The 25,764-nt window shown below is 38.7% G+C and overlaps 1 protein-coding gene across 1 annotated transcript in view; it reads left to right on the plus strand.

Moving 5' to 3' along the window:
- The first annotated feature begins 5,478 nt into the window (after nucleotides 1-5,478).
- Nucleotides 5,479-25,764, plus strand: part of SCGN (secretagogin, EF-hand calcium binding protein) — a 33,253-nt gene continuing 12,967 nt past the window's right edge. Inside the window, exons 1-5 of the mRNA XM_075270963.1 lie at nucleotides 5,479-5,573; nucleotides 6,327-6,394; nucleotides 18,092-18,184; nucleotides 21,537-21,626; nucleotides 22,064-22,120. Coding sequence (XP_075127064.1) covers nucleotides 5,504-5,573; nucleotides 6,327-6,394; nucleotides 18,092-18,184; nucleotides 21,537-21,626; nucleotides 22,064-22,120 — 378 coding nt within the window. The 5' untranslated portion in view covers nucleotides 5,479-5,503. The remainder of the gene's footprint in view (nucleotides 5,574-6,326; nucleotides 6,395-18,091; nucleotides 18,185-21,536; nucleotides 21,627-22,063; nucleotides 22,121-25,764) is intronic.

Consider the following 25,764-nt stretch of genomic DNA (forward strand, 5'->3'; position numbering starts at 1 on the left):
TATAATTACTAGAGATGAGCGAGTAGTGAAATATTCGAGATTCGTTTCGAGTAGAACCTCAATATTCGACTACTCGATCGAATATCGAATCCCATTATAGTCTATGGGAAAAAATGCTCGTTTCAGGGGAAACCACTATTCAACTAAAGGAGAGTCACCAAGTTCATGAGTAGCAGGAGGAGAGTGTTTAGGAGGAGCGCTGTGCAGTTAAAGCACATGGACCCCATTATAGTGTATGGAGTCCATGCGCTTTAACTGCACAGTGCTTGCAGTTGCGCTGATATTCCATTCGGGGGAGTCCTCCTGCAGACTCCTTCCAGACGGGAGGCAAGCGCTAATGTGAACCGGCCCTTACTCGTCCTGGAGAACCAGCATTGATTGGCCGAATGCTATACACTGTATAGCATTCGGCAAATCAACGCTGGTTCTGCACCAGGCTCGTCCTTGCTAGTTGGGAGAGCTGGCAGCTTGCGTTTATGTGGGAGCTGACTTTTCTCATAGGAATGCATTGATCAGCGTTGATTGGCCAATGTACAGCATTCGGTCAATCAACGCTGGTTCTGCCGGAGGCTCGTCTGTGAGGAGGCGGAGTCTAAGATCTGACCACAGCAGTCTCCATTGTGGTCCGATCTTAGACCCCGCCTCATAACAGACGAGCCTCCGGCAGAACCAGCGTTGATTGGCCGAATACTGTACACTGTATAGCAGTCGGCCAATCAACACTGGTCAATGCATTCCTATTAGAAAAGTCAGCTCCCGCGTAACTGCAAGCTACCAGCATTCCCGACTAGCAAAGACGAGCCTGCTGCAGAACCAGCGTTGATTTGCCGATTGCTATACAATGTATAGTATTCGGCAAATCAACGCTGGTTCTGAATCAAATCTTTATTGCGAATAGCGAATAGTATTCGAACGAGTAGGAGTATTTCGAATACCGTAGTATTCGTTCGAATACCTACTCGATCGAATACTACTCGCTCATCTCTAATAATTACCAATAGAGAAAACTTGTTCACCAAGACAGTATTCTTCTGGTATAATCAAGCTTTGCAATATGCTAGGCGATACAATTTATTCCCAGTAGTTAGCCAGTGTCTGATGGATAGTATAAAGGGGTTGCCCACGATTCTTTTTTTCTAGACTATCAATAGAATAAGCTATAATTATCTGATCAGTGAGAGACTGAAAGCTGTCCCCACCTGTTTGTAATTGCATTGGACCCCCTTACTATACAGTGAAAGCAGATGGCTCCCTAAACTGTAGAGTGCCTCCAAGGTGTTACTGCATCTCAGCTCCCATTGGCATCATAATATGGTCATCAATAAGGAATAGAGGAAGGTCTGGGGTAATATAGCGTGTGAAGTAGGCCTGAAACAAAAGAGGTGTTAGGAGGAATGGGGGCCTTGGTCTGAAACACAATATAATGATATACTGTATTATTTTACTATGGTATGTATTTGTTTCATTTATGGAAAAATTTGTAAAATATTAGAAAAAATTAGGGGGCAGGAATAAGAAACTGCCATGTACTTTTATTAGTGTTTTATTTCCCAGCGGAACATAGAAACAATGCGTTGAATTCCAATATGCTTGATGTTTGGAGACAACGCTATATACATTTGATTGTTAGCAAATCCTTGGCAGCTTTATAATATAATGTTGTTATTTCATGTTTAAAAGGGTTATCCAGCTTCCAAAAAATATTTGCAAATACATCCACTACAGTGCCAAATACTCACTGTTCCCTTATTCAGCCATTGCTTGGCTTTATTTTACTTGATACTTGTATCACTGTTATTTACATGCAGTGAATCTGTGGACAAACTACATTTCCCATGATTCATCTGCCTGCACTCATTCTCTGTGTGCCCCTCCCCTCTCCACTCTCTGCAATTACATGACAGATAATAGATCACATGCTATAAATCAAAGGTCACATTCTACTGGTACGTTTTGGTCTAAAGCTCACGAATCCCCGCTCCCCGTAATCAGCAAATGAACCATCAAAACAACACATGAGGATGAGAGCAGCAGATGGATAATAGGAAATGTAGTTTGTCCATATCTTTATTGCTTGTAAATAACAGTGATGCAAGCAGCATCAAGTAAAATAATGCCAAGCAAATAGTGCACAAAGGAACAGTGATTATTTAACACTGCTGTAGATGTATCTGCAGATAATTTTTGGAAGCTGGATAACCCCTTTAAAAGCATTGTCCAGTTTAGAAAACTAAATTCCCTGGATACTGTGCAGCAAAAGTGGAGCATGAACAGCTTTCGCTCTGGAGGACTTGAGCTATCCTGTATTACACAGACAAGCCCTTAAAATAATTTTTTCACTCTGTAACACATAATTTTATCTGTAATATACAGTTTAACCAGGAATTTCAATAAGCCTGGAAAATATCCACACTGTAAGTAGCACAACCCTGCAACACTGATGGATAGATTTGCTATTTGGTACAGTACAGAACAGGCCATGCTAATAAACTACTGAGTCCTGCAGATTGTATGCTATGATGCATATAATATTGTCTGAATTGTCACAAGTTCTAGATAAACTTAAGAACAGATGTTCATTGTTGAAGGGCAACCCAGTCAATTCAATATACCGGACATGAATAATTTATTCTTGTGGGATGTTGCTTGAAGCATATAGTAATGAAAAAATGAGCACATTTTTATTTTCTTACATAATTCATAAGTACACACCGTCACGTATTCTACAGAAGAGAAAAGTTTGCAGAAAAGTTTGGTATTTGCTTAACATCATTGTGTCCTTTAAGGGATATGATTATGTCATTATCTCTAACCATGCATACTACATAGTTTAGCATAGTGTTAGTGGGAATATTTACTGCTATTCTGCAAATTAGCTAAAGGGATTTTAAGACATTAGAAAAAAAGGTTTTTTTTCCCCCAGAAATAGCATCACTCATCATCCATAGGTTGTGTCTAGTATTCTAGTAGTCAGCCATTTTCATCTGAGGGCTGACTTGCAATCAGTGGCGTAACTAAAGTCTTGTGAGCCCCGCTGCAATCTTTTATCCAGGGCCCCCTACCTCATCCCTTCAGTGAATTCTTGATAGCGATGGTTACAGGTGCTAAGGAGATTCATTAACCTTAGTATGGTTAGGGTAATCTGTGGATCTCCTTGGTTTATGGGCCAGATGGAAGCTGCAATCTCAATACTTATGCCAGTGCTTATGGGTCCCCTAAGGATCCTGGACCCCTGTGCGACTGCACCCCCTCAAGTTACACCCCTGCTTGCAATACAAGACACAACCAACAGACTACCCGCAGAATCACTATAGGCATTGTAGCTAAGGTGTAGTCATATAAAACTATTAGGAACCCATATATTCCCTAGTAGCATAAATGTATTTGACAATACTTTTCAGTGAATACAATGAAGGCTATACAGTTTTGTCTACATGTAATTATACCATAGTAAATTCTACAACTTATCAACCAGACAACAAAATATCAAACTGATATATGTGCATTTGCATCATAGACTCATTTCCATAAAGGTTGGCATGTCACATTGTAGCAAATGATAAGGTGTTAACTTTTTCAGTGAACTGAATGTGGTATGATGCTGTCCTGAATGCAAAATAATGAGAATGTATTTAGATGCAAATGGAACTATCTACAATCCTTATAATTCTGGCTAGGACACACCTGACAATGTCCCTGGACTTCTGCTCCGAGGACATTAAAAGTACTGTTTGAGAAATATTAGGAATGTCAATTTTGAAGAAAATACTATAACTGATTTTGGAAGGTGAGTGAATAAACTGCTGAACCCATTATAATGTAAAGGTTTGGTGTGTATTTTGGAACAAATTCATGTTTTAAGGTTTTTAATTTAAGTGATAAAGTATTTCCAGTTTCTTAATAAATTTAAAAGTATAATAGTTTTCCATTTTTCCTTTCTTAGGCACCATTTGGTAGGTATTAACTGGGAACACCCCTGATACCTACTGTTTTGGTCATGCTCTGACCCAGCCATCAGAGTTATGTCTTTATTAACCCTTAAGTACTATTATGGTGTCTATCATAATCATATGTGTTTGATAGTGGTGTTCGATAGACACCATGATACTTAACATGGTGTCACTTACTTAAGGGTTAAAGTCATTAAAAACATTACATTTCCTAATTTTTACTATTTCCAACTCAGGGGAATGAATGTGCACAAGAGAACGTCTAACATGCCTTGCCCAAGTTTTATCCAGTATTTGGACATGACTTCACTTGAAAGAGACATGGCTTAGTGGGAAGTGGGTACGACTAAAGCTGCACTTAAAATTTTGGCCTAATTTTCTGGTGTAAATCAAGCCAACTAATAGGAGGTTTGAAGCTAGACTAGACAGTCTAATGATGCAGCAGATATATCATCTAGCATCTGGCACAATGATAAATCTGACAGTCTTAAAGACTGTCTAGTCTAACTTTGCACTGTCTAATTTTTAGACAGTATTAGTAAATAATCAATCACTGTTGCCTAAAATATCCCACCCTTGACCTGCACCATTTTACTAAGATAATGTTATTTTTTACAGCCTATAAGAGATTTTAATGTTATAGCTAGTTGGTGAATATAATGATACACAGACTGTAAGAAACGCTATATGCTGTAAACCTTGTGTTTGCAAAGAGTGGTAGCAAAAGTGGCCATATCCTTTAATAATTAAACATCCTCCAAACATATCTGCATTTTAATGAGCATAAGGAAATTAATCATCACCTGCAAATGATTGACACCTAATAAGACATTGTTTACTATGGCTCCTTCACAGCTCAGATACTGGTACTGTATACAGTTTTGCATAGGCGGAGTTGATGCAGAAAGCATATGAGGAAACTGTATAACCTTATAATATACATAGAGATCAAATCATAAACTCCCATTAAGAGGTCTTTAGGGAGAATAAATAAAATATCTATTAAACAATATAATGAATACAAATTCCTCCGTAGAAGAATGATTTATATCCTTTCATCTTAAAATCACAACTGTTAATAACATAGGTTCCTTATAGGTTAGTGTTTAAGATCCTCTTCAAATGATTTAATGCAAAAGAAATACAAAAACAATGCAGTTTTCGTATGGAAATGGTTATGTTATAAAAAGCGTAAACATTAATATTTACATATTCGCTTGCCATTGGTTCATTTTTCTGTTGACTTGGTAACTTATACTAGAGTAATATGGATTCTCAATGAATGTAATATATGTTGCTAGCCTGGGATATAAACCATATGGCAGTGACGCAGGGCAGGTGCCAAACAATAGAAATCCTGATAAGGCTTGTTGGACTTTACCCTTCAACATATGCTGCAGCTACAAGACTGCCTCCTGCAAGCAAAGCAACAAGTGTATAAAGGGAGGAGATCCAGAGCAACTATAAATAGAGCAGAGAGCGAAAGTGGAGAGAGAAGGTTCAGCTCCCTCTGAGCTCTCTACATTGATCAGCACTGAATCACATTCAGAACCATGGACAGCGGCTTCCTGAAGTTGGATGCAGCAGAATTCCTGGAGATTTGGCAGCGCTTTGATTCTGATGGTAAGAGCACAAGACCTTTGCAAATGGCTTTAAAGACACACAACAAAAAAGTAGATTACATACTATATACTTTAAGACTGGATAGATCATAGATAAGTCAGTATTAGCTAGTTGGATGACAGATAGCTAACTAGATGATAGGCTGAGATGATAGATAGATAGATAGATAGATAGATAGATAGATAGATAGATAGGAGATAGATAGATAGATAGATAGATAGATAGATAGATAGGAGATAGATAGATAGATAGATAGATAGATAGATAGATAGATAGATAGATATGATAGAGAGAGAGAATAAAACACATCTTTTAAAATATACTTAAAATATACTTTCTATTCTATGCAATATAATAAAGTCATTGTCTGGAAAATTTTCTCTGTATTTATTCAATAAAATGACTTGGACATTAGCAGGCAGTTAAGGATATCACATCAGTAAGTAGATTATTGTGACAGGTGTAGTCCTCTGCGCTCCATCTACAAGGAAATTGCTTTTAGATTAGTTTTATTGAGGGAAAAAAAAGATTTTGAATATTGGGAAGAATTAACCAGATGCAAGACCTTGTGTGACCCTGATGTCCTGATCTGTAATAACCTGTAACAACATATAATAGTAATATTATGTATATCAGTTTTATATCATACACCTGACTTTCTAGACACTTGGGTGTCAGTCTCTTACATGTGATGTTATAAATTGCTTCTCTGGTACTAAGCAATGTACTGAAATATGTTATCTTTATATATAGATAATGGCTATATTGAGGGTAAAGAACTTGATGACTTCTTTTGCCATCTATTGAAGAAATTGGGCACAGTAAGTATATAGTTTATTATTATTTAGTATTATCCTAATACTTCTACACACCACACATTTATCTTGTCTGTATTATATGTGCTGATCATACAAATAAGTCTATGACTAAAAGAAGATAAGAATGTTCCATCATATATACCAGCACTGTACAGAGTTTGCCATCATACTGGTCAGCCCTGTCCTAAGTCGGGCTCACAATCTACTGTAACTTCCCTGTATACACAATACGGTCTAATACTCATCAGTTTATTTCCCCTGTTATTTTATGATATAGAATTATTGTTATCAAAAGAAAAATTGTTATTCTCAACAGAAAAAATGTCTGGTATTCAACGATGGTCTTCCTTAACTTGTCCAGTTCAGACTTGTCCCGGGTCCAGACAGAAATAAGAACATAGACTGCATTGCAGCACCAGTAGTATAGCCTCTGAAAATGTATCCCATGCTTAGAAAATACAATGTAAGGCATGTACATCAGTTTTTAGAGTAAATAATGCTAGAATCCCAGTGCAATTTCATGTGTAAGTCAACCCCAATGTTTTTACTCCTGTCTCTAATGCACATCATGAAAATAAATGGTCTTTACATGAATACGTGAATCTCATTAGAACTCAATAGAACCAAGTGACTAGTCATCTTATTATTACCTGTGCGTAGGGTACATGCTCTGCGTAACAAAGAGTACTTAACTTTCCACAAGTCTATAAATAATAGTTTATTGTCTGTGATCAGAGCTGAATGTTAAAATTTCTCAAATCCTAACATGTATCAGAGAGTAAATGGAAACCAAGGACAATCCTAAATGGTAAACTTATTGTATTTCTGGAAAACCTATTGAAAACCAATGAATGCAAACATTAGCTCCCCAAATATAATATTAAAGAGAAAAAGAGAACGTGTTAGGCAAATAATACCATTCTATCTAAGAACAGGATATGACAAAGGGATAGAAGCTGATCTCTGCTGTATTTAGGTTTATCAGATTTGGAGCAGGGTTTCTAACTAAAAAACTGAGTAAATTCTGAAAGAAGTAAAAAACAGAGCAAATTGTGGAAGGACTCTTGGGAGAGGCAATGGGAGTCCTTATTACACCACCTATAAACAATTGACAGTCTTCTGTATACACACACAGATACCGGAAGAGCTGACAACTGCTAGGTAATAGGGGCTCTCACTATTTATCCTATGAGTCCTGTCAGAACTGACTCTGCTTTTTACAAAGAAATGCTGCTCCAAATCCTTTAAACATGTATATCAGGAGTCCCACCATCATATCTTATATCCAGATATGGCAGTGAAAATGACCTGACAGGTTAAATTCAAGCTTGAGATCAGATATAAGTGTTTGGTTCTTTAGAGAAATAAAAAAATGGCTTTACTAACAAAATATTTGTTTCATAAACACAGTGAGGTAGATTTAATAATAATGATATGCCAGAATTGGTGGAGTACATGGCATATGCCAAATATCTAATGTGTTTAAACATGGGCATGACAAAGGGCTTGTAAAGCATGCCAGGTTTATTAGCAATGGGAGGAGACTTGTCAGCGCATTTCACACTATAAGTTAGTCTGTTTGCTGCCAACTCCGCAAGGTTCCTTGGCAGAAATTATTTATTCTTGGTGGCTTCTAAAAGCCCACCAGATAAAAGCCAATGGACATAACCATAGGAAATAGGATATAATAGATCATTTACTTTATTAGCATACACTTTATAAATAATAGCAATGGACTGCTTTGTGAACTAACCCAGTAATCTCAGCTCCATCCAACCAATATACATTCTAGTGAGATACATATGAGTGTTACATAAATTCTATTTATTTACTGCCCTGCACCTTTATACAAATACAAATATAATAAATCATTAAAATCTTTATATATAGTAACCCAAGTCATGAGACAAAAGGATCCTGCTCCTAGGAGTTTGCAATCTAAGATATACCATTCTCTATGTGTTACCTTTGGTTATAAGATGCCAAAATATTGTGCATTAGTTTCATATGTTGTATACTTAGATCTTGAACATAAACTATACAATGAGAGTATTTATGTTTTCTACAGAAGATTTTCTAGCACATCACTCTGTTAATTCATGTTCCACTGTTGTTTTTTTATTTTGCATTTTCATGATCCAAGCCCTGGGTAAACTATTACTGCTGTTACCAATCTACATATCTACTAATGCACAGGCTGTTCTGTTCCAGACATCCATATAAATGAGAACATCCCAGATAATTAGTCAATTAATATTTAATACGTGATGCTGACCATGTTCGAGTAAAATGTGCCTTCACTCAGATAACCACATCTAATTCTGTAAAGAAAGAAGCAAAATACAAAGCTACTTGATCTTACTCGTCATCTCTGATATTAAACCAAACAACTGCCTTTCTTACATATATATATATATATATATATATATATATATATATATATATATATATATACAATTATGCTCTACTATGGCACATGGTGTGGAGAATGATGTGGTTGACTAATACTTGATCAGCTGTTGTATCACACAAGTGGATGTGATTTATAATTGCAGCTATTATGACCAACCCAGTCCTATAGATCGATAGGTTAGGTCACTCAGATCAAAAGGTGTCTTCCCCTTGTGAATCCGTACCGCTAATTCTTTTGTGGCACTGAGGCCATTGCTCCTGTTTGCGCCAAAGTACTTATTGACAAAAATAGAGATATCTTAACTGCAGAAGCACTGAATCACAATTATTCATGTTTTCATTTCCATGCTCCAAAGCCACACTTAAATAGCTTTATTTAGAAATTGTGAGTTCCACATGTGAGTGGTAATGATGTGAGTTATGACAATCTCTGTACAGCCCTGCACAATATATTTGCATTATAAAGACTTCTACTAGCAAAGAAGAGGAAGACCAATAAAGAATTCCATATAGTATGTCTTTAAGAACTTCCAATGATGATTTGCCTTAAATGTTGACCTAGACCACCACTAAAGAAATCTCTGTAGATTGTGTATACAGACCTCTGATTCTGTAGATCAGTGATGGTTTCAGAGCACAAAGTTCACCGATTTAATCTTTTTCATGGATCTATGGAACATCCAAAGATCATTGGAGTGAATTTGCTTTACACTGGGTTCACACTAGCGTTCGGCAGCCCGTTCTGTGGTTTACATCTTCTGCATGCAGAGGACGGAAACCTGTCAGACTGGGTCCGGCCGTGAGCGCCGGTGAGCGTTTTATGCTCTCCGCCGCAAAACCATTTGTTTTAAACTGGACACAGAGTCCTGCATGTCCGACTCTGTGTCCGATTAAAAAAAAACGGTTTTGGGTATGAATGGGTATGAAAGAGTCCTGCAGGTTTTCATCTCCTGCATCTGTTTTGTTTTGTTTTCTAGACCAGGCGCAGATGTGAACGAGCCCTTAGATAAATGTGTGTTCACTGTCAAAAGTGCAGTTCAATTCAAAGTATTTTTCATCCAATTTTAATTTCCAAATCTTTCTGACAAGTTGACTATGGGAGATTTCATTGTTGGGGCACTTATATTAATCAAAATATGTTCAAGATGTTTCTTTATTTCCTTGAATGACAAGAGTTCATGCTAGCAACTGAAGGGACATCTCAGGCAAAATGAATTCAACCTGACCAAATAGTGTTTGACTTAGGAATCATCTATCATCATAAAAGTACTCACTGTTGTCGCATCAAAACTGAAACACTGCTCAATTAATTTATGCAATTTTATTTATATCTAGTAAATAGATCTGTTGCTAATTGTTTTTTTACGGCTAACAAAAAAAAAGCTTCTTTTCTGTAATGTGGGACCTACTGATGGCCTCATTTTCTACCACGTCATGCACTCTGGTTTTTATAATCCTACAGTGCCAGTATTCTATATTTCAGTGTAGACCTAAGATCATTTCTTTTTCTCTATAAATACCTCAATGTCACCGCATAGACTTGCATAAAGAGACTGACTTTTGGTCCACACTGAAGATGCTGGATAATTTGGAATCAGGGTATGAGTCACATAGTACAACGAAAGGACTGGGGCAAATCTAATGAATAAGAGAAAAGCCTCTGCTAAAAAAAACATTAGCAGCAGCTCTAATTACCCAATGCAAATGACATACAGAGTAAAAATTATAAATTTGCCAGAGTTGCACTTTATTATAGACTAACAATATTATTCACAAATAGTTCAATAACTTTTAGAATTTTAACCAAAAAAACAAGTAAGGATCTTAGAGATGTGCTTCATCATACACATACAAGGATAGACAACCTAGGATGAGCATATAAACATCTAGGGTAGAGTATTACCAAATTCTTAGTGTAACAAAGTTGACCAATATCTCATTGATGGTGAGAAGTATGGTGATTTGTACCCCAGTTTCCACATCATTAAAATGAATGGAGCAGCAGCCCTCAAATCTGACCTACAAAACATCCTATTTCTCATAATTGATGGGGGTAGCAGCAGTCAGACCCTCACCCATCACTCAACCTTTTGATCTGTAGATCCTCAAACCTCATAGGATGCCAAAGCTAGTATTCCAACTGGTCCCATAAATGCTCAATGAGTGATACATGTAGTGACTGAGCAAGCCAATGAAGTGCTGAAATCTGGGGACATTCTTTGGAGAACCTTGCTGTGTGAGCAAGCATTATCCTGCAGAAAATGGCAATTAGAAGACATGCCATGAAAGGCAACACATGTGGCTGTAGCATATCCTGCACATATCAATGAGCTGCTAGTGTCTCTTATATATCTACTAGGAGTGACAAACTGTTGTATGTGATGGCTCCCCAGATTATCACACTAGAACATGAAGTAGTGTGACACTCCACAGCAAAGGCAGGATTGAGGTGTTGCCATTTGGCCTCTATAAAATGTCATATACCAAAATGAACCAGGACTCTGTACTAAAATCCCAGTCTGTAGCCATCTAGGTACCTTGTTGCACAGAAAGACAGCATTGGCTACCTATTGACGCAGACAAGGATATGTAATGGGCACCATGACACCATATTTTCCTTTGCTAAGTAGAAGTGGTTCAGACAGAGACATGGGTGTGTAATGGAGATAATATACTTTAGTCAAACTTGTCGACTGATCAATCGATCCTCAATTCTGGTGGTCTGTCAGGGCCATCTGGAGCCCGTTCACCGTGTGTGCATGCCCTTATGTAACCACTACTCCTAATACCTTGTACCAGCTAGTCAGAATGGTCAAGATGGCAGAAAAATTTGTTGAAGTTACCATCTGCTTATCTCATTCCAGTGGTCCATCAAAGGCTATCAACTGGGCAAAATGTCTTCATGTTTGTCATAGAGACATGTCTTGTAGCCAATAATCTATCACCAAGAGGTACACTACTCAAAAGTAGCCTCTGAGAGCATTTTTATAGGGAAGCACTTTTGCATTCTCATGTGAAAGACCCAATCTTTAATTAGATCAAACCGATAATGATTTGCATATATGCATGCCTCACTGCGGCAATCTGACATTTCTATCTGGGTGTGTTATGTTTTTTTTGTCAATGAATGTACAAGTAAAGGGCTTGCAAGTGAAAGGTGTGGGTGGGCATTCGCTATCCACAGACCCCAGATTTAAAAAATACTTCTGTTGTGTATCAGTTAGGATATTAGTCAACTGTTTATTGGTCATGAAGTTATCTAAAAGAGCGAGGAGCTCTGAATATGGAATTTGTGGTATCTTCCAGGTATGTGCTAACATTTGGTTAATAGTATTTTAAGTTCACTTTTACTTCTTGAAGGGTAAATGGATAGGTGAAGTCTACTAGCCCCCAGGCTGTGTTACTCATGTCTAACTAACTCCTACGTATCAGGCGTACAGCAGAACAATGCATGCATGTTGAGGGGTGTACTGTCCTCAGCTACACAGATGAGTGAGTAACACATTGGACACGTTTCAATATATGTTTATTTTCCACTGAACCTTGTTTTACAAACAGTGAGTTTTAGTGTCAGTCAGGGCAAGCTATATATGCTTGTATTTGGCTATGTTAGCTTGAGGTAATGAATCATATAGCCAAGGTCATGTTTCTGCATCTGACTATTATATTCTTAGATGCTGAAAAAAAACATGAATTACATGTCAGCAAATATTAACCAATTAATATGGACCCTACTTTTCTTTGAACGTAGATGAATATCCCTTATGCAGTATATACAGATACAGCAGCGTTAACATGAAATTCTGCAATTGGTTAAACTGCTGCAGCATTATAGTTTATTACAGAAGGCATCAAAAACAATGGAAAGTCATTGGAAAATGTTTTTCAAAGAATTTTTTATTATTTTTTTTTGTTTTCTGTGATAACACATCTCTCTGCAGCAGTTTAACCAATTGCAGTAGTTTGGGTCAACTCTACTACTTCTGTATACATGACACTTTTTTATGTAGATTGTGAGCCCCATATAGGGATCACAAAGTACTTTTTTTTTCCCTATCAGTATGTTTTTGTAGAATTGGAAGAAATCCACGCAAGCACAGGGAGAACATTCAAACTCCTTGCAGATGTTGTTCCTGGCGGAATTTGAACCCAGGACTCCAGTGTTGCAAGGCTACAGTGCTAACCACTGAGCCGCCATGTTGCCCCTGACACTGTACAGATTGTAACATATAAGTAAAAAGGAACAGTAATGGATATAAACCTCACTTTAACTTCTGTATTTTCCAGGGCTCCTTTCACCTTCACATAGTGGTGGGGTTCTGCTGGAAATTGAAGAGAACTTCTCCTTGTCATAATGCAATCAAATCTTCAGGTAGCATATTATAGAGCAGGGAAAGCAGAGCAGACTGTTGTATAGTTGAGTGGAATAGATTCAGTATAACTTGTGTTTTAATCAGTTATGTCTTAGATCTTTCTATGCTGAGAAGTCAAGATGGCAGTCCTATCAATGAATGACCGCTATCTTAGTATGCAGTATCATGGAGGTGAGGTGTCAGTCACTGATAGGATGGCCCCCATGACTTCACAGTATAAAAAGAACAGAGACATAAATTAATAAAATACTGTAAATGGTATAGATTCTTCAGATCCATATATGAAACTGCTATACTGCTTCTCCTGCTATATAATACGCTGTCTGCTGATTGCTTTACATTTTCTATGTCACTATTTCACTTTAATCCTATGAAACGCAACAATTATTGGCATATGTTGGAGAGAAGGAGTTACAGTACATTCTTAAAGGGGTATTCCCATGACGCTTGTTCACTAACCTGCAGGCTGTTGTGCTCTCTTCACTTCCTGCTTCTCTCAGCACATAGATGGGCGGGGTTTCACTTGCACGGGATTGGTTGTAAATGAATTACCACAGTGTGAAGCTGATGTAGCACAGCTGGATTTGAGTCAGCTTGCATTACATACAGAGGTAACAGACTCCCTATCTCAGCCCTTATCAGCCAAATTCAATTATACCGACTGATAAGAGCTCAGAAATCACGGAGCTCTCATCTCCCCTATCTGTGTCATTTAAGTAGCGGAGCTTCTCAAACAGCTCAGAGCTGCTCCCAGCCCCTCCCTCTCCCCCTGAGAGCAGGCAGCTACATCACTTGACAAATGAGCAGATAATCCCAAGCGCCATAGAAACGGAGTGTAAACAATGAAGTGAATAAATTAAGATAGCGGCAAAACAAAGCAGTTTTGATAAAGCAATGCATTTAGGAAAAGTCTAAAATCCACATAAACTAGTAGTATAGATAGGATCCTTGTGATGGGACAACCCCTTTAAGTTTTACACCATTTGACACTTCATAGTGTAGGTGCATAGAACCTCTAAACAATCTGCTAAAACCTGAGAAATCAGGGAAGTAAAACATGACTGCTATATGCCCCTTGTCACAAAAGTAACTATAGGTATTTAGAGACCACGACAATACTACAAAGGTGAAGCTCAAGAGCACATTGCATGGATTATAATACATAGAAAAAGGAAATATTGCCCCTAGCAACAGATATGATTCCAGCTGTTATTGGTCTAGTGTAGAAAGGAATAACAACAGTCTGATTGTCGCCGAAGGTCATAGCTATATATAGACCTGAGAAATCTAACCAGGAGACTGTTCAAAATTTCGACATCAGTAAACTATTAGCTTAGACCTTGAAGACTTGCTTTATAGCTATACTATATTATGACTATAAATGTCTCGTCTAAACATTCTCCTTTTATGATAGTTTTTATATAAAGTCTAGCGATTCTGGAATGTGCCAGTAACTTCTACCGTGAATTATATTTTTGAACCTGGTAGATGTGATGCAACACTTGTCCTTTCTTCTAGTATTAGGTGCTAAGTTGTTTTGACATAAATAAGATTTTTATCAAAGATGTCTTTTTTTTTGAGCATTGCAGCTCCGTTTTCATGAAAATCAGTTTTTTATTCTTAGGTATATTAGATGAAAAGGGTGTTAGGAGCATTTGTTCTCCTGCTAGGACTTCACTCTCTGCTCTAGAAAACTGCCCCTAACTGCAGATAAAGTGGGAGACGAGGGGAGGATCTGGGTGGCAGTTAGGGGCAATTATCTAGGGCAGAGAGTGAAGCCCCAGCAGGAGAAAAAATGCCCCTAAAACCCTATTTAGCTAACTTCCATAAGACCGGCATTAGTTTGATACCAATTTTACAGAATGGGATCAGATGAGGGTGGGACAAATGTGGCTTTCTTACAAGAATTAGTATTTCTAGAAATAACATTGAATTTACATAGGAGAAATTAAACTAAAATGTTGTTTGGTTTATCTTTATAGCAAATAGATTATTGTACAACAGATACAGTATAACATTCTAGTTCAGTTACCAACATTTGAACTAAAGATTGACTATAATCATGAAAGATACAATAATCATGTTATTGGGAGATTGATGTGCTCTGTGTTAGTAACCTGTCCACTTAACTGAAATGCATTGATTCTTATTGTCAAATCAGTGTCACCCACTGCAGTTCATTGCCACAAGACAATAGCTTTGATGATATGTCTAGTTATGGATACTCATCTTGACAGTTTTTGTAGTACAGCTGTATTGTGCTCAGTGAACTGGTTCAGTCAAATAGATTTGTTAACAGCCCTGCCTGCTATGGTTTCCTTATATATTTCCTGTAAATGTGTGCAAAATATATGAGTATTATGTTCTGGGGTTGTCTAAGACTTGATATTGATACTTATCATTAGGACAGCGCATCACTATTAAATCGATAGGGGTTCGACACCCAGTACCTTCACCAATCAGCTGATATTTGTAAAATGTAGAGACACAAAAGCAGTTGGTCCTCAGACCTCATTCAAGTGAATGAAAGTTAAATTAGATTAGTGTTGCACAGCCCCTACACAAGGAGTGGAACTGTCTGCTTTCAGCTCAATACACTGTGCCTATATCAGCTTGTCAGTAGGGGTGCCCACTGTTCTAATATTGATGTTCAATCCTAAGAATACTGAGTAGTAAAAAAAAACCTTAAATGTTAAGTTCAGCACAGAATATGTAACTTGTTAGAAAATATTGTTTTTTAATATTGGGTATTTACTTTAAAGTAGTACTCTCCCCAGAGGATTTACTCTCTGTGCTGTTATAGTACATAATGTAAATTGTAGTAATCTTACTGGTGACTGTATTTGTGGGTTATATATTTCCTTCTGATTCTCAACTGTATCATGTGACCAGTGCTCTGACTCTCCCAGATGATACAAGGATCTACATTCAGCAAGGCAACTTGGTACATTTTTGGTGTACATTGGCACATCTCAGCTTTTCCATCCTATTTGTGACTTTTTTAGACAGTGGGCAGAAAGGAGTGGGAATCTAGGTGGTCCAAAGGTGGGGACATCCCAGTCTGCCAGAATTACTATATCTTACATCAGGAGACTAGTGTGAGTTCTTGAGTGGTGTGGATTTATGATCAGGGTAACCTACATGTACTAAATTTATTGGTGAGTCGTATGCCTGTCAGGAAATTAAGGGTAGCCTAAGAATCACCAGTTTCAATAAATTCCCCCAAGAATCTCTTTTGTAGACAGTTAATTTCTATGTTTATAAATCTCATGTTCATCAATAGGACTCACATTGATGCTCTCATAGGAATGAAGAAACCAACTTCCGGTTACCCATGAAATGCTGTGAGAGGCGAAGAGCTTTATTGCTGGTCACATGACATAGCTGAGGACCAAAAGGGAGTGGGTAACTGATAAATACAGCCTCTAGTTAGAACATTACTTTCAGTAGAGTTTACATCATGTACTGTACTAATAGGTCAGTAAATAAAATTTTAGTGGGAAAACTAATTTAATTCATCCAGAGACTCTCTTAGTTTATGTTAATAAGGCTCTGTTTACATTAGCATTATGGCTTTTTATTATTACTGAGCCGTAATGCTTGTATCAGATTTCATTTATATGGTCACTATGGCTTCTGTTTCCATTACTGGGAAGAACATCGGTACTGAACTAGTCTGTTTATCAAAAGGAAATGGAAACTTGAAGAAGAAGATGGCTTGGATAACAACATGACGATTGACCACCTCCACCAACTCTAACTTTTTACATCCTTCAATATGTTCTGCTCCACTGATTCCATTCCCAGGCAATCATTTTTGGTTTTCCTTAGCACAATTATACCCCCTGCTATCAAGTGGGTGGACCCAGTCTTTCTGCTCCAGCCTAAAATCACCCTACAGTAGAGAACATAAGTTTGCTGAAGCTAACAGAAATGATCGCTCAGGAAAGGTTGGTGCTAGAGAAAAAATTCCAACTGTGCCAAATCATTTGGAATTGATTTTCAACTTAGCACTCCCTCAGAAAGACCTATTATCCAGTCAACAGTTCCCTGAATCCTGAAACAACTGTCTGCAAATGGTTGTCCTTTCCTTTTGGCAGAGACTCTGGTTTAACAAATATATCCCAAGACTCTTGGGCTCAGACTTAGAAAAATAAAGCAATTTTCAGCATGTCTACCTCACTGCCCCTTGTCCAGCTGCAAGAAAACTGTTCGAAGCAGAAAACTCCCTTCTGTACACTGTCTGTAGTAGGACAAAAAGACTGTTAAGCTCCCTTGGTGAAGCTGCATCCTAGGAACATGCAAAAAAAATGAAGACTAAGGGCAACTATATTTTCTATCAGATTTTAGAATTTATTCCTATTCTTAGTGTTCCTTTAATTTGACATCTGGATTTACAAGGTCTGATCTTTGGCGCTATGTGCAGAAATAAATAAAGAGTATTGGGGGAAGATGGATGACATTATTTGGCCCCAGTATCCTACTGTTTTAATTTCTAGTTTTACTAGAATGTATGAAAAATAAGATGAGAAACCTTTTTTTAATATACCTAGCAGTACAATCTTCTATTGTTGGGTACAATACTTCTAACTACTTTGCTGTTTCAATAGTACAACAGACTATACTGTAAATGGTGTATGCTAATATTTAATATAAAATAAACTTTAAAAATATTATAATAAATGTTTCTATCAATTGAGAGAAATATTTTCCAATATTGAGTTTTTATATGATGGTAGATACTGTATCTGCCATGGAATATATAGGTTTAACCACAATAAAGATGAAAAAATGTAAAATTATTCTTGAAAAATTAGAATGATTAGACTTTAAACATTCAAGATGGAAAAGCTTTGTAAAATGAAATGAAAATGTGCAAATCCATTAAGTAAAGAATGCGTGTTTTACATTGCAGAATGCAATAACCACAGAAAAAGTCCAGAGGGTGAAGGACCGATTCATGTCCGCATATGACGTCACTTCAGATGGACGCCTACAGATACAAGAAGTATGTAAATTTATATGAAAATGGGACTCTAAAGCTCAATAACTGAGGCAGATATGGAAGCTGTAGAAAGGTCTCTACAAGGTACAGGGATTAGGTTACTGCTGACAGGCGGACACTTTGCAAACCCATTCAAGTGACTACCAGTTTCCGTCTCCTGTCTAGTTTCTCGGGCAGAAGACGGAAACCTGCAAAGTGGAGACCAGGCGCTGGTGTGAATCCGCCTCATATACAGATGTACAAGTCTTTCCATTATACTATCTCTCTGTTTCATTCCTGGTTAACACACAGCCCTCTCCAAAATATGATGCCATTAGGTCCAATTTTATTATTGGCGGCATATCATTGGAGTAACATTAGTAAAAGCAATGTCATATAGAATGATGTTTCCTGACGTTTCGGTCCCTCACAAACTTTATTCATAATGTCACTGTGAATAAAAAAAACATGTAATGTACTGTCTGTCAATGGGGTCTATTCACATGACAGATATTTTGACTTTCCAATGTAATGTCTGTCCAAATATAGGTTGTGCTCTATTTTTGTCTGTTTTCACAAATCCGACCATACATTGCAAACAGCCACCCCTGTGGGGCAAAACGGTAAAAAAAAATTATGTTTTCATGGCCGTTTTCACCCACAGTAGTGTAAATTTAGGTTAAGACCCAGTGCTATGGAAAAGCTGTTGCGTTTTTTTTTTTTAGCCAAAGCCAAGACCATATATTTTCCATTACTTTTGTAATCTCTAATAGGTTTGGCTCAGTGGCATAACTAGGAATGGCGGGGCCCCGTGGCGAACGTTTGACATGGGTCCCCCCCTTCCTGACCGACACCAAAGACCCCGACTGACCGACCCCCCCTGCCGTATTCCTGCGTGCTCTATTATGCCCCATAGTGGCCCCTGCACACAGTATTATGCCCCATAGTGGACCCTGCACATACTATTATGCCCCATTGTGGTCCCTGCACACGGTATTATGCCCCATAATGAACACCCATGAACAATTATTATACTCTGGGGTCTTTTCAGACCCCAGAGTATAATAATCGGAGACCAAGGGAGGATACAAACATAAAAAACACTGTCACTTACCTATCCCCGGCTCCGCTGCAATCCTTGGTGGTGTAGGCCATCTTTAATGGCGTACGGATGTCACATGACCCGCGACACAAGTCCCAGGTCAAATGACGTCAGGGACTTCACACAACTAGGCCTGATGCCTGTACGGAGCGCAGAGAGGTAAGTAACAGTGTTTTTTATGTTCCCTTACCTCTCCCGGGCCTCCGATCATTATACTCGGGAGTCTGAAAAGACCCCCGAGTATAATAATAGTACTTGTGGGGCCCGTGGCATCACTTACCGATCTCGGCCCTTGCCAGGATTGGTAAGCATTTTATTTTAAAATTTGATTTTTATTGAAGAAAAATTTTTCAAAATACAAGAAAAGCAAAACAACAACGGGCCCAAGGGAGGAAAGACAAAAACCTGTGGCCGAAACGGGCCTACAGTACTATACGTCAAGTACAATAATCCAAACAACCTCTTATCTAATATAGTCACTCAGGAGCATACACAATGGTTACAAAAGCATGAACAGTAGTCCTATCAGTTCTCGAGTGGCAGCCAATAACGCTCTGAACAGGGCCTGCGGCAAGGTAAGGGGGTGGGAGGGAGGGAAGAGAGGGACAGGGAAGGCGGTGGAAGAATAGGGCAGGGAGGAAAACAAACATTGTTAAAAGTAAAAACAAATTTGGCATAATAAAGTCAATAAGTTTCTAAGAGCAAAAAAAAAAAAAGAAACACCGCATGTTAAGAGCAGAATGGTGCAACTCAAATGGGAATGGCAATGATAAGGAGGTCAGTATACAAAAAGGTGCAAACGGCCATAACAATTGGAGTACCAACAATAATATTAGCCACAATGATCCGTTGCGCGTGATCCGTTATGGAATTGCACTAGGGGTGGAGAGGGGAGTCTTGGCCCGGGGATTTCTCCTATCTTCCATAAAAGCAGACCAGAGGACCCATCTGGAGCAGAAACTGGAGAAGGTATGGTTTTTGCTGGCCAACATCCGCTCCAGGGTGAAAGCCAAGTCCACATAATGGATCAGCTCATTTATTGTCATAAAGGGTGTAAACTTCCACTGTCTCACTATCATGGATCTGGCCGCTAGAATTATCTGACCCAGCACCACATGCATACCTGAGGGGAAAGACCCAGTGACTCCAGCCAGTAACGGCCTATTAAGAAAAAAGAAAAACTACTCCAAAGCTACCCCTGCTACCCCAGTAGTTATACCACTGGTTTGGTTACAAAAAATGCACCAAAATACACAAGGCTTTTGTGCAATGTGGGGTCTCAGGCTAAACACTGTCATCTTTGCTATTCCTACATTATCCTCATTTCATTTGTTTTTGTTTTTGTTTTTTTTTGTTTTTTTTGCAGCGGCTTTAGGTAAATCTCTTACGCTACAAATAATTTATGGTGCTTTTCTTCAGAATTATTCTGTAACAAATGTTTCACTACTTCCTCTGACACAGTGACATTCTAGAAATAAAAAACTTATGGAGCTGCCAAAAAGTGACTAATGCAGAACACCTTTAAGTGTGGATTTGGCAAGAGACAGACAGCACACATGCCCCCTATCCACCAGACCATTTCCAGCAGCTGTACTATAGCTCCATTTACTTAGTATCTGAAATACTCACGGGGCAAACCTGCCCAATTCTTGACATGAAATAAACATTAACTTCAGGTACAGAGAAGCATTTTCATACCTCAGGAGACCTCATCCCTCCTCTTGAAGGTTTGGAGACTACATGTATCTTATAGCAACATAATACTAGTCAGTCCCTAAATTCTATTTGGATGAGATATTGAAAAGAGTATATTTTTAAGAAATAATACAGGTTAAAAGTAGCAGCAGATGTTACACATGCCACAAAGTGAGCACATGCAATAATGCAACACATGAACATATCCCATAAATGTGGTATTTACTATAAATGTAGTTACTTCTTCATACGTCATATGAACGTGTTTCTTTTTGGCCAGTCTTCTCACTGTAAGCTGCTTGGGATTTCCTGTGTATCTGATGATCCTACATATTGAATGAGGCATTGCTTATACATTTTTGGGGCTGTGGTCACTGGATGCCTTTACCTGGTCGATTATAGCCAAGAACACCCAGTAAAGACATGATCAGGCCACCAATATTAAAGGGGTGGCAGGAAAACCCCATTATTATTCTGTTTGTAATTCAAACCCATACATTTGGACACATCTTAAAATGGCATATATAGAGTTTGTTTTTTACAAAATATTTCTGCTAACATTATTATTTTCTTTCCCAGCTTGCCAACATGATTTTGCCAGAAGATGAAAACTTTCTGTTACTTTTCCGTAGAGAAACCCCTTTGGATAACAGTGTAGAATTTATGCGGGTAGGTATGACTAATATTTAGGTATGACTATGGGTAAGATCTGCAAGCTGCAAGCAGCACTTTTCTCTCTGCATGATTCGTGAGGAAACCGAGTGGAAACTACACGGACCTCATTATAGTCTATGGGGTCTGCTGCGTGTTTCCCTAGGTAACCGTTTTTCTATGCGTATAGGTTTCCGTTTGGGGGGTCCCCAAGCAGACTCCCTGAACGGAATCCCAAACACAGATGTGAACCGGTTCTTAGGTGAGATTTTAAGGAGATGGATGTCCTGTTTTAGAAAAAAAGAGGTCTGCTTTACTTCCAGAAACAATGTCACTGTTATTGCTTTGTCTAATATTAATGCAAACTGTGACAACAATGCAAATTAATATAATACATAGTTTATTTGTAGTTTACGAAACACTGCTCTAATACAAAACAAACATTTTTTCTACAGATTTGGCGGAAATATGATGAAGACAGCAGTGGATTTATTTCTGCTGTGGAACTCAGGGTAAATTTTTCGTTGACTATTATTAATATATTGGGACATATTCATCATTCTCTTTAGAAAACCTTCCAAAAAACTGGCATAGAGGAAGGATATTGATGTGCGTGTTTGGGGCAAGACCCCTTGTTTGGCCAAATGTGCACCTCAACATCCAATACACACCTCACCCACCACATTACAACATTTTTTCTGGTGTGAGTTACAATGGAAATCGAGGGGCAGCACGGTGGCTCAGTGGTTAGCACTACAGCCTTGCAGTACTGGAGTCCTAGGTTCAAATCCTGCCAAGGGCAACATCTGCAAGGAGTTTGTATGTTCTCCCCGTGTTTGTGTGGGTTTCCTCCGGGTACTCTGGTTTCCTCCCACACACCAAAGACATACTGATAGGGAATGTAGAATGTGAGCCCTATATGGGACAGTGACTGACAATATCTGTAATATCTGTAAAGCACTGCGGAATATGATGGCGCTATATAAGTAAGCATAATTAATAAATAAATCTACGCCTGTCTCTAACTGGCATAGATTTCCATTCTGACACAGGGACGGCAGACATATTTATGAAGAGGCAGCTTTATAAATCTCCCTTCACCCGCTCCAGTCGGACATTTATGAAGACTGGCATATGATATACCAGTCTTAATAAATTTGCCCCATTATTTTTCCATTCATATGTCTATAGATAGATAATGACAATGCCAGTGTGATCAGTTCTTAATTTGCACTGATTTGTTGTAAATATAGTGCGATATACAGGTATTTGTGTTTCTCATTAAAGGGATTCTACCACTAAAACACATTTTTTTCTAGTTACCACGTCGGAATAGCCTTTAAAAAGGCTATTCATCTCTTACCTGTGGAAGTGCTCTCCGCCGCGCCGTTCGTTCAAAATACCGGTTTGTACCGGTATGCTAATTAGTTCTCTTGCAGCGATGGGGGCGTCCCCATCGCAGGAGCAGCGTTGGGGGCGTCCCCATTGCAGCTCGAAAACCGACCGCAGCGCCGCCTCTATGGTCTTCTGTATCCTCCCCTTGCTTCTTCAGCGTCTCTGTCGGACGCCTGCGCAGTACGCTCTGTTCGGCGAAGATTGCCGAACGTACTGCGCATGCGCGAAATTGCAGTCCCAGCCATAGTGCGGGCACCGCAATTTCGCGCATGCGCAGTACGTTCGGCAATCTTCGCCAAACAGAGCGTACTGCGCAGGCGTCCAACAGACGCTGAAGAAGCAAGGGGAGGACACCGAAGACCAGAGAGGCGGCGCTGCGGTCGGTTTTCGAGCTGCAATGGGGATGCCCCCATCGCTGCGAGAGAACTCATTAGCATACCGGTACAAACCGGTATTTTGAACGAACGGCGCGGCGGAGAGCACTTCCACAGGTAAGAGACGAATAGCCTTTTTAAAGGCTATTCCGACGTGGTAACTAGAAAAAAATGTGTTTTAGTGGTAGAATCGCTTTAAACACAGGCAAAAAATTGTTCACAGTTTTTACTATATTTGATATCAATAGGTTTAATAGTAATTGTGTATGCCTGATCTACTAGGGGTTTAAAAGTGGCACCTATTTCTAGCCATATATAAGCTCTTACGTGATATCACAACAGTCCTTTACCAGGGAGAGGACAGGCTTTCAGGTTCTTCATAATGTGTCTACTCCAACTTCATTTCAGGAAAGCTGGGTATTTATAATCTTCTTTCCACAATTGTCTCTTCTGCTTTTTTATTTTTAATACTTGCTCAATAATTTCAGCTACGCTGCTCGTCTCCTAGTTCTGCCATTCATCTCTATCCCTCATCTCTTTTTTAACATCCATAAATTGTGACCCCTCCATTGTGTCCTAGACATCTGTCTATTCCTTTTACCCTCTGCTCCACTTCTGTTTCTGGCAACCTACAACATCATATTATTGTTTCCACTACGGTATATATCCACAGTTTTTCTTTACTTTGTAGTTATATTTCAGAAAGACTTTTATGCTGGTCTGCATATACAGCAGGCTATAGAGCTATTATGGTTTTTGCAATGTTTATGGTACTTAGGGTTAGTAATTTGCCTGCCCATGATTTCTTGTATATTAAAATCACAATATTTCTAATTCTTCTGCAATGAATCTAATCTAAGGGGGCGTTCACACTACCGTCATTGTCCGACAGGTAGTGTCCGCTCCTAATGTCCGTTCAAAATCTCGCACGGACATTAGGAGCAGACACTAGCTGTGTCCGTGACACTTTTCATTCATTTAAATGGCGATCGGGTGCGTTCTTTTGCACTCCGTGCCCTTCCTTAACTGTCCGTTTGTAAAGATGTCCGACTTTTCAAGCGGACAGAAAAAACCTATATGTCGGGTTTTGCTGTCCGCTTGAAAAGTCAGACATCTTTACAAATGGACACTTAAGGACAGACACGGAGTGCAAAAGAACGCACCCGATCGCCATTTAAATTAATGAAAAGTGTCACGGACACAGCTAGTGTCTGCTCCTAATGTCCGTGCCAGATTTTGAACGGACACTAGCAGCGGATACTACCTGTCGGACAATGACGGTAGTGTGAACGCCCCCTAACATTTGAAATAGGATATAATTTTATAGCCTGAAATATAGACTGGCTTTTGGGATTGTATACTGCCATGGTTTGGACATTAGTTTTAAAAACGGAGTGGTACTTTTGTGAAGCAAAACATGTAAAAACAAATGACTCCGGAGTGGGCAGTTATAAGTCCCATGGGGTATAATTATCTAAATACTCACCTCTCCTCTGTCCCTATATGGCAGCTCCTCTGGCTCTTGTCTTTAGACTGAAGGTGACAGATTGTCGCTAGTGAGTGACATCACCAACTGTGCCCAATTACTCCATTTATATGGATAGCTCTGACATCAATTTTGCTAGTGGGGAGCAGTAGTCTGAAAACCACGGTGACATTTGTTGCTATGACTACCTATGGGATTACGTTGGCTGATAACAGACTCATCATCCACGGGATAAGAAAATGTCAGGGTTGAATATAGCTGCATTGAATCTGACTGTCATACCTGGCCCTCACTTTAACTAGGAAACAGCTTTATGTTCAATGAACTAAGGAAAAAGTAAAACTTCGAAGAAGTCTTGAAGTTACTGGAAAGAGCTGATATCTGCTTAATGAAAGCGTATAATACAATCCAATAAGCTAGTGGCTCCAGCCTAGACAATGAGATTTTGTTTCTGGAACATAATCCTTTTCATAGTTCCAGCTAGATAAATATCTGATCTAAATTTTATTTTTCTTCAATGTCGGTGTTTAATGATGACAACGGAAAAAGTCACATCTGTTTGGAAAGTAAACACATTGCCCAGAGGAAACATTATCGTCCACTTAGTGTATGTTCTGTGCAAAGCCATTAGTAAATGAAAACAAATGATTTTTCACAGTGCCACACACAAGCTCTAGAATAATGCCAGCTCTGGCACACATTTGTCAAGCTAGTGACTACATTTGCCAAATGTGAATAAAACATTAGCGGTATCCGCTTACTCCTGTATATGTACTTTGTATTAATAGATGTTCTGATGAAATGATCCCACTGCCAGAGACAATGCCACATAGTATAATATGCTGTCCTTATACCAAATGAATTATTCACTAACAGGAACGCTTATCACCTTCTATTAACA

The sequence above is a fragment of the Leptodactylus fuscus genome, chromosome 4, assembly GCF_031893055.1.
Source record: "Leptodactylus fuscus isolate aLepFus1 chromosome 4, aLepFus1.hap2, whole genome shotgun sequence".
Taxonomy (NCBI): domain Eukaryota; kingdom Metazoa; phylum Chordata; class Amphibia; order Anura; family Leptodactylidae; genus Leptodactylus; species Leptodactylus fuscus.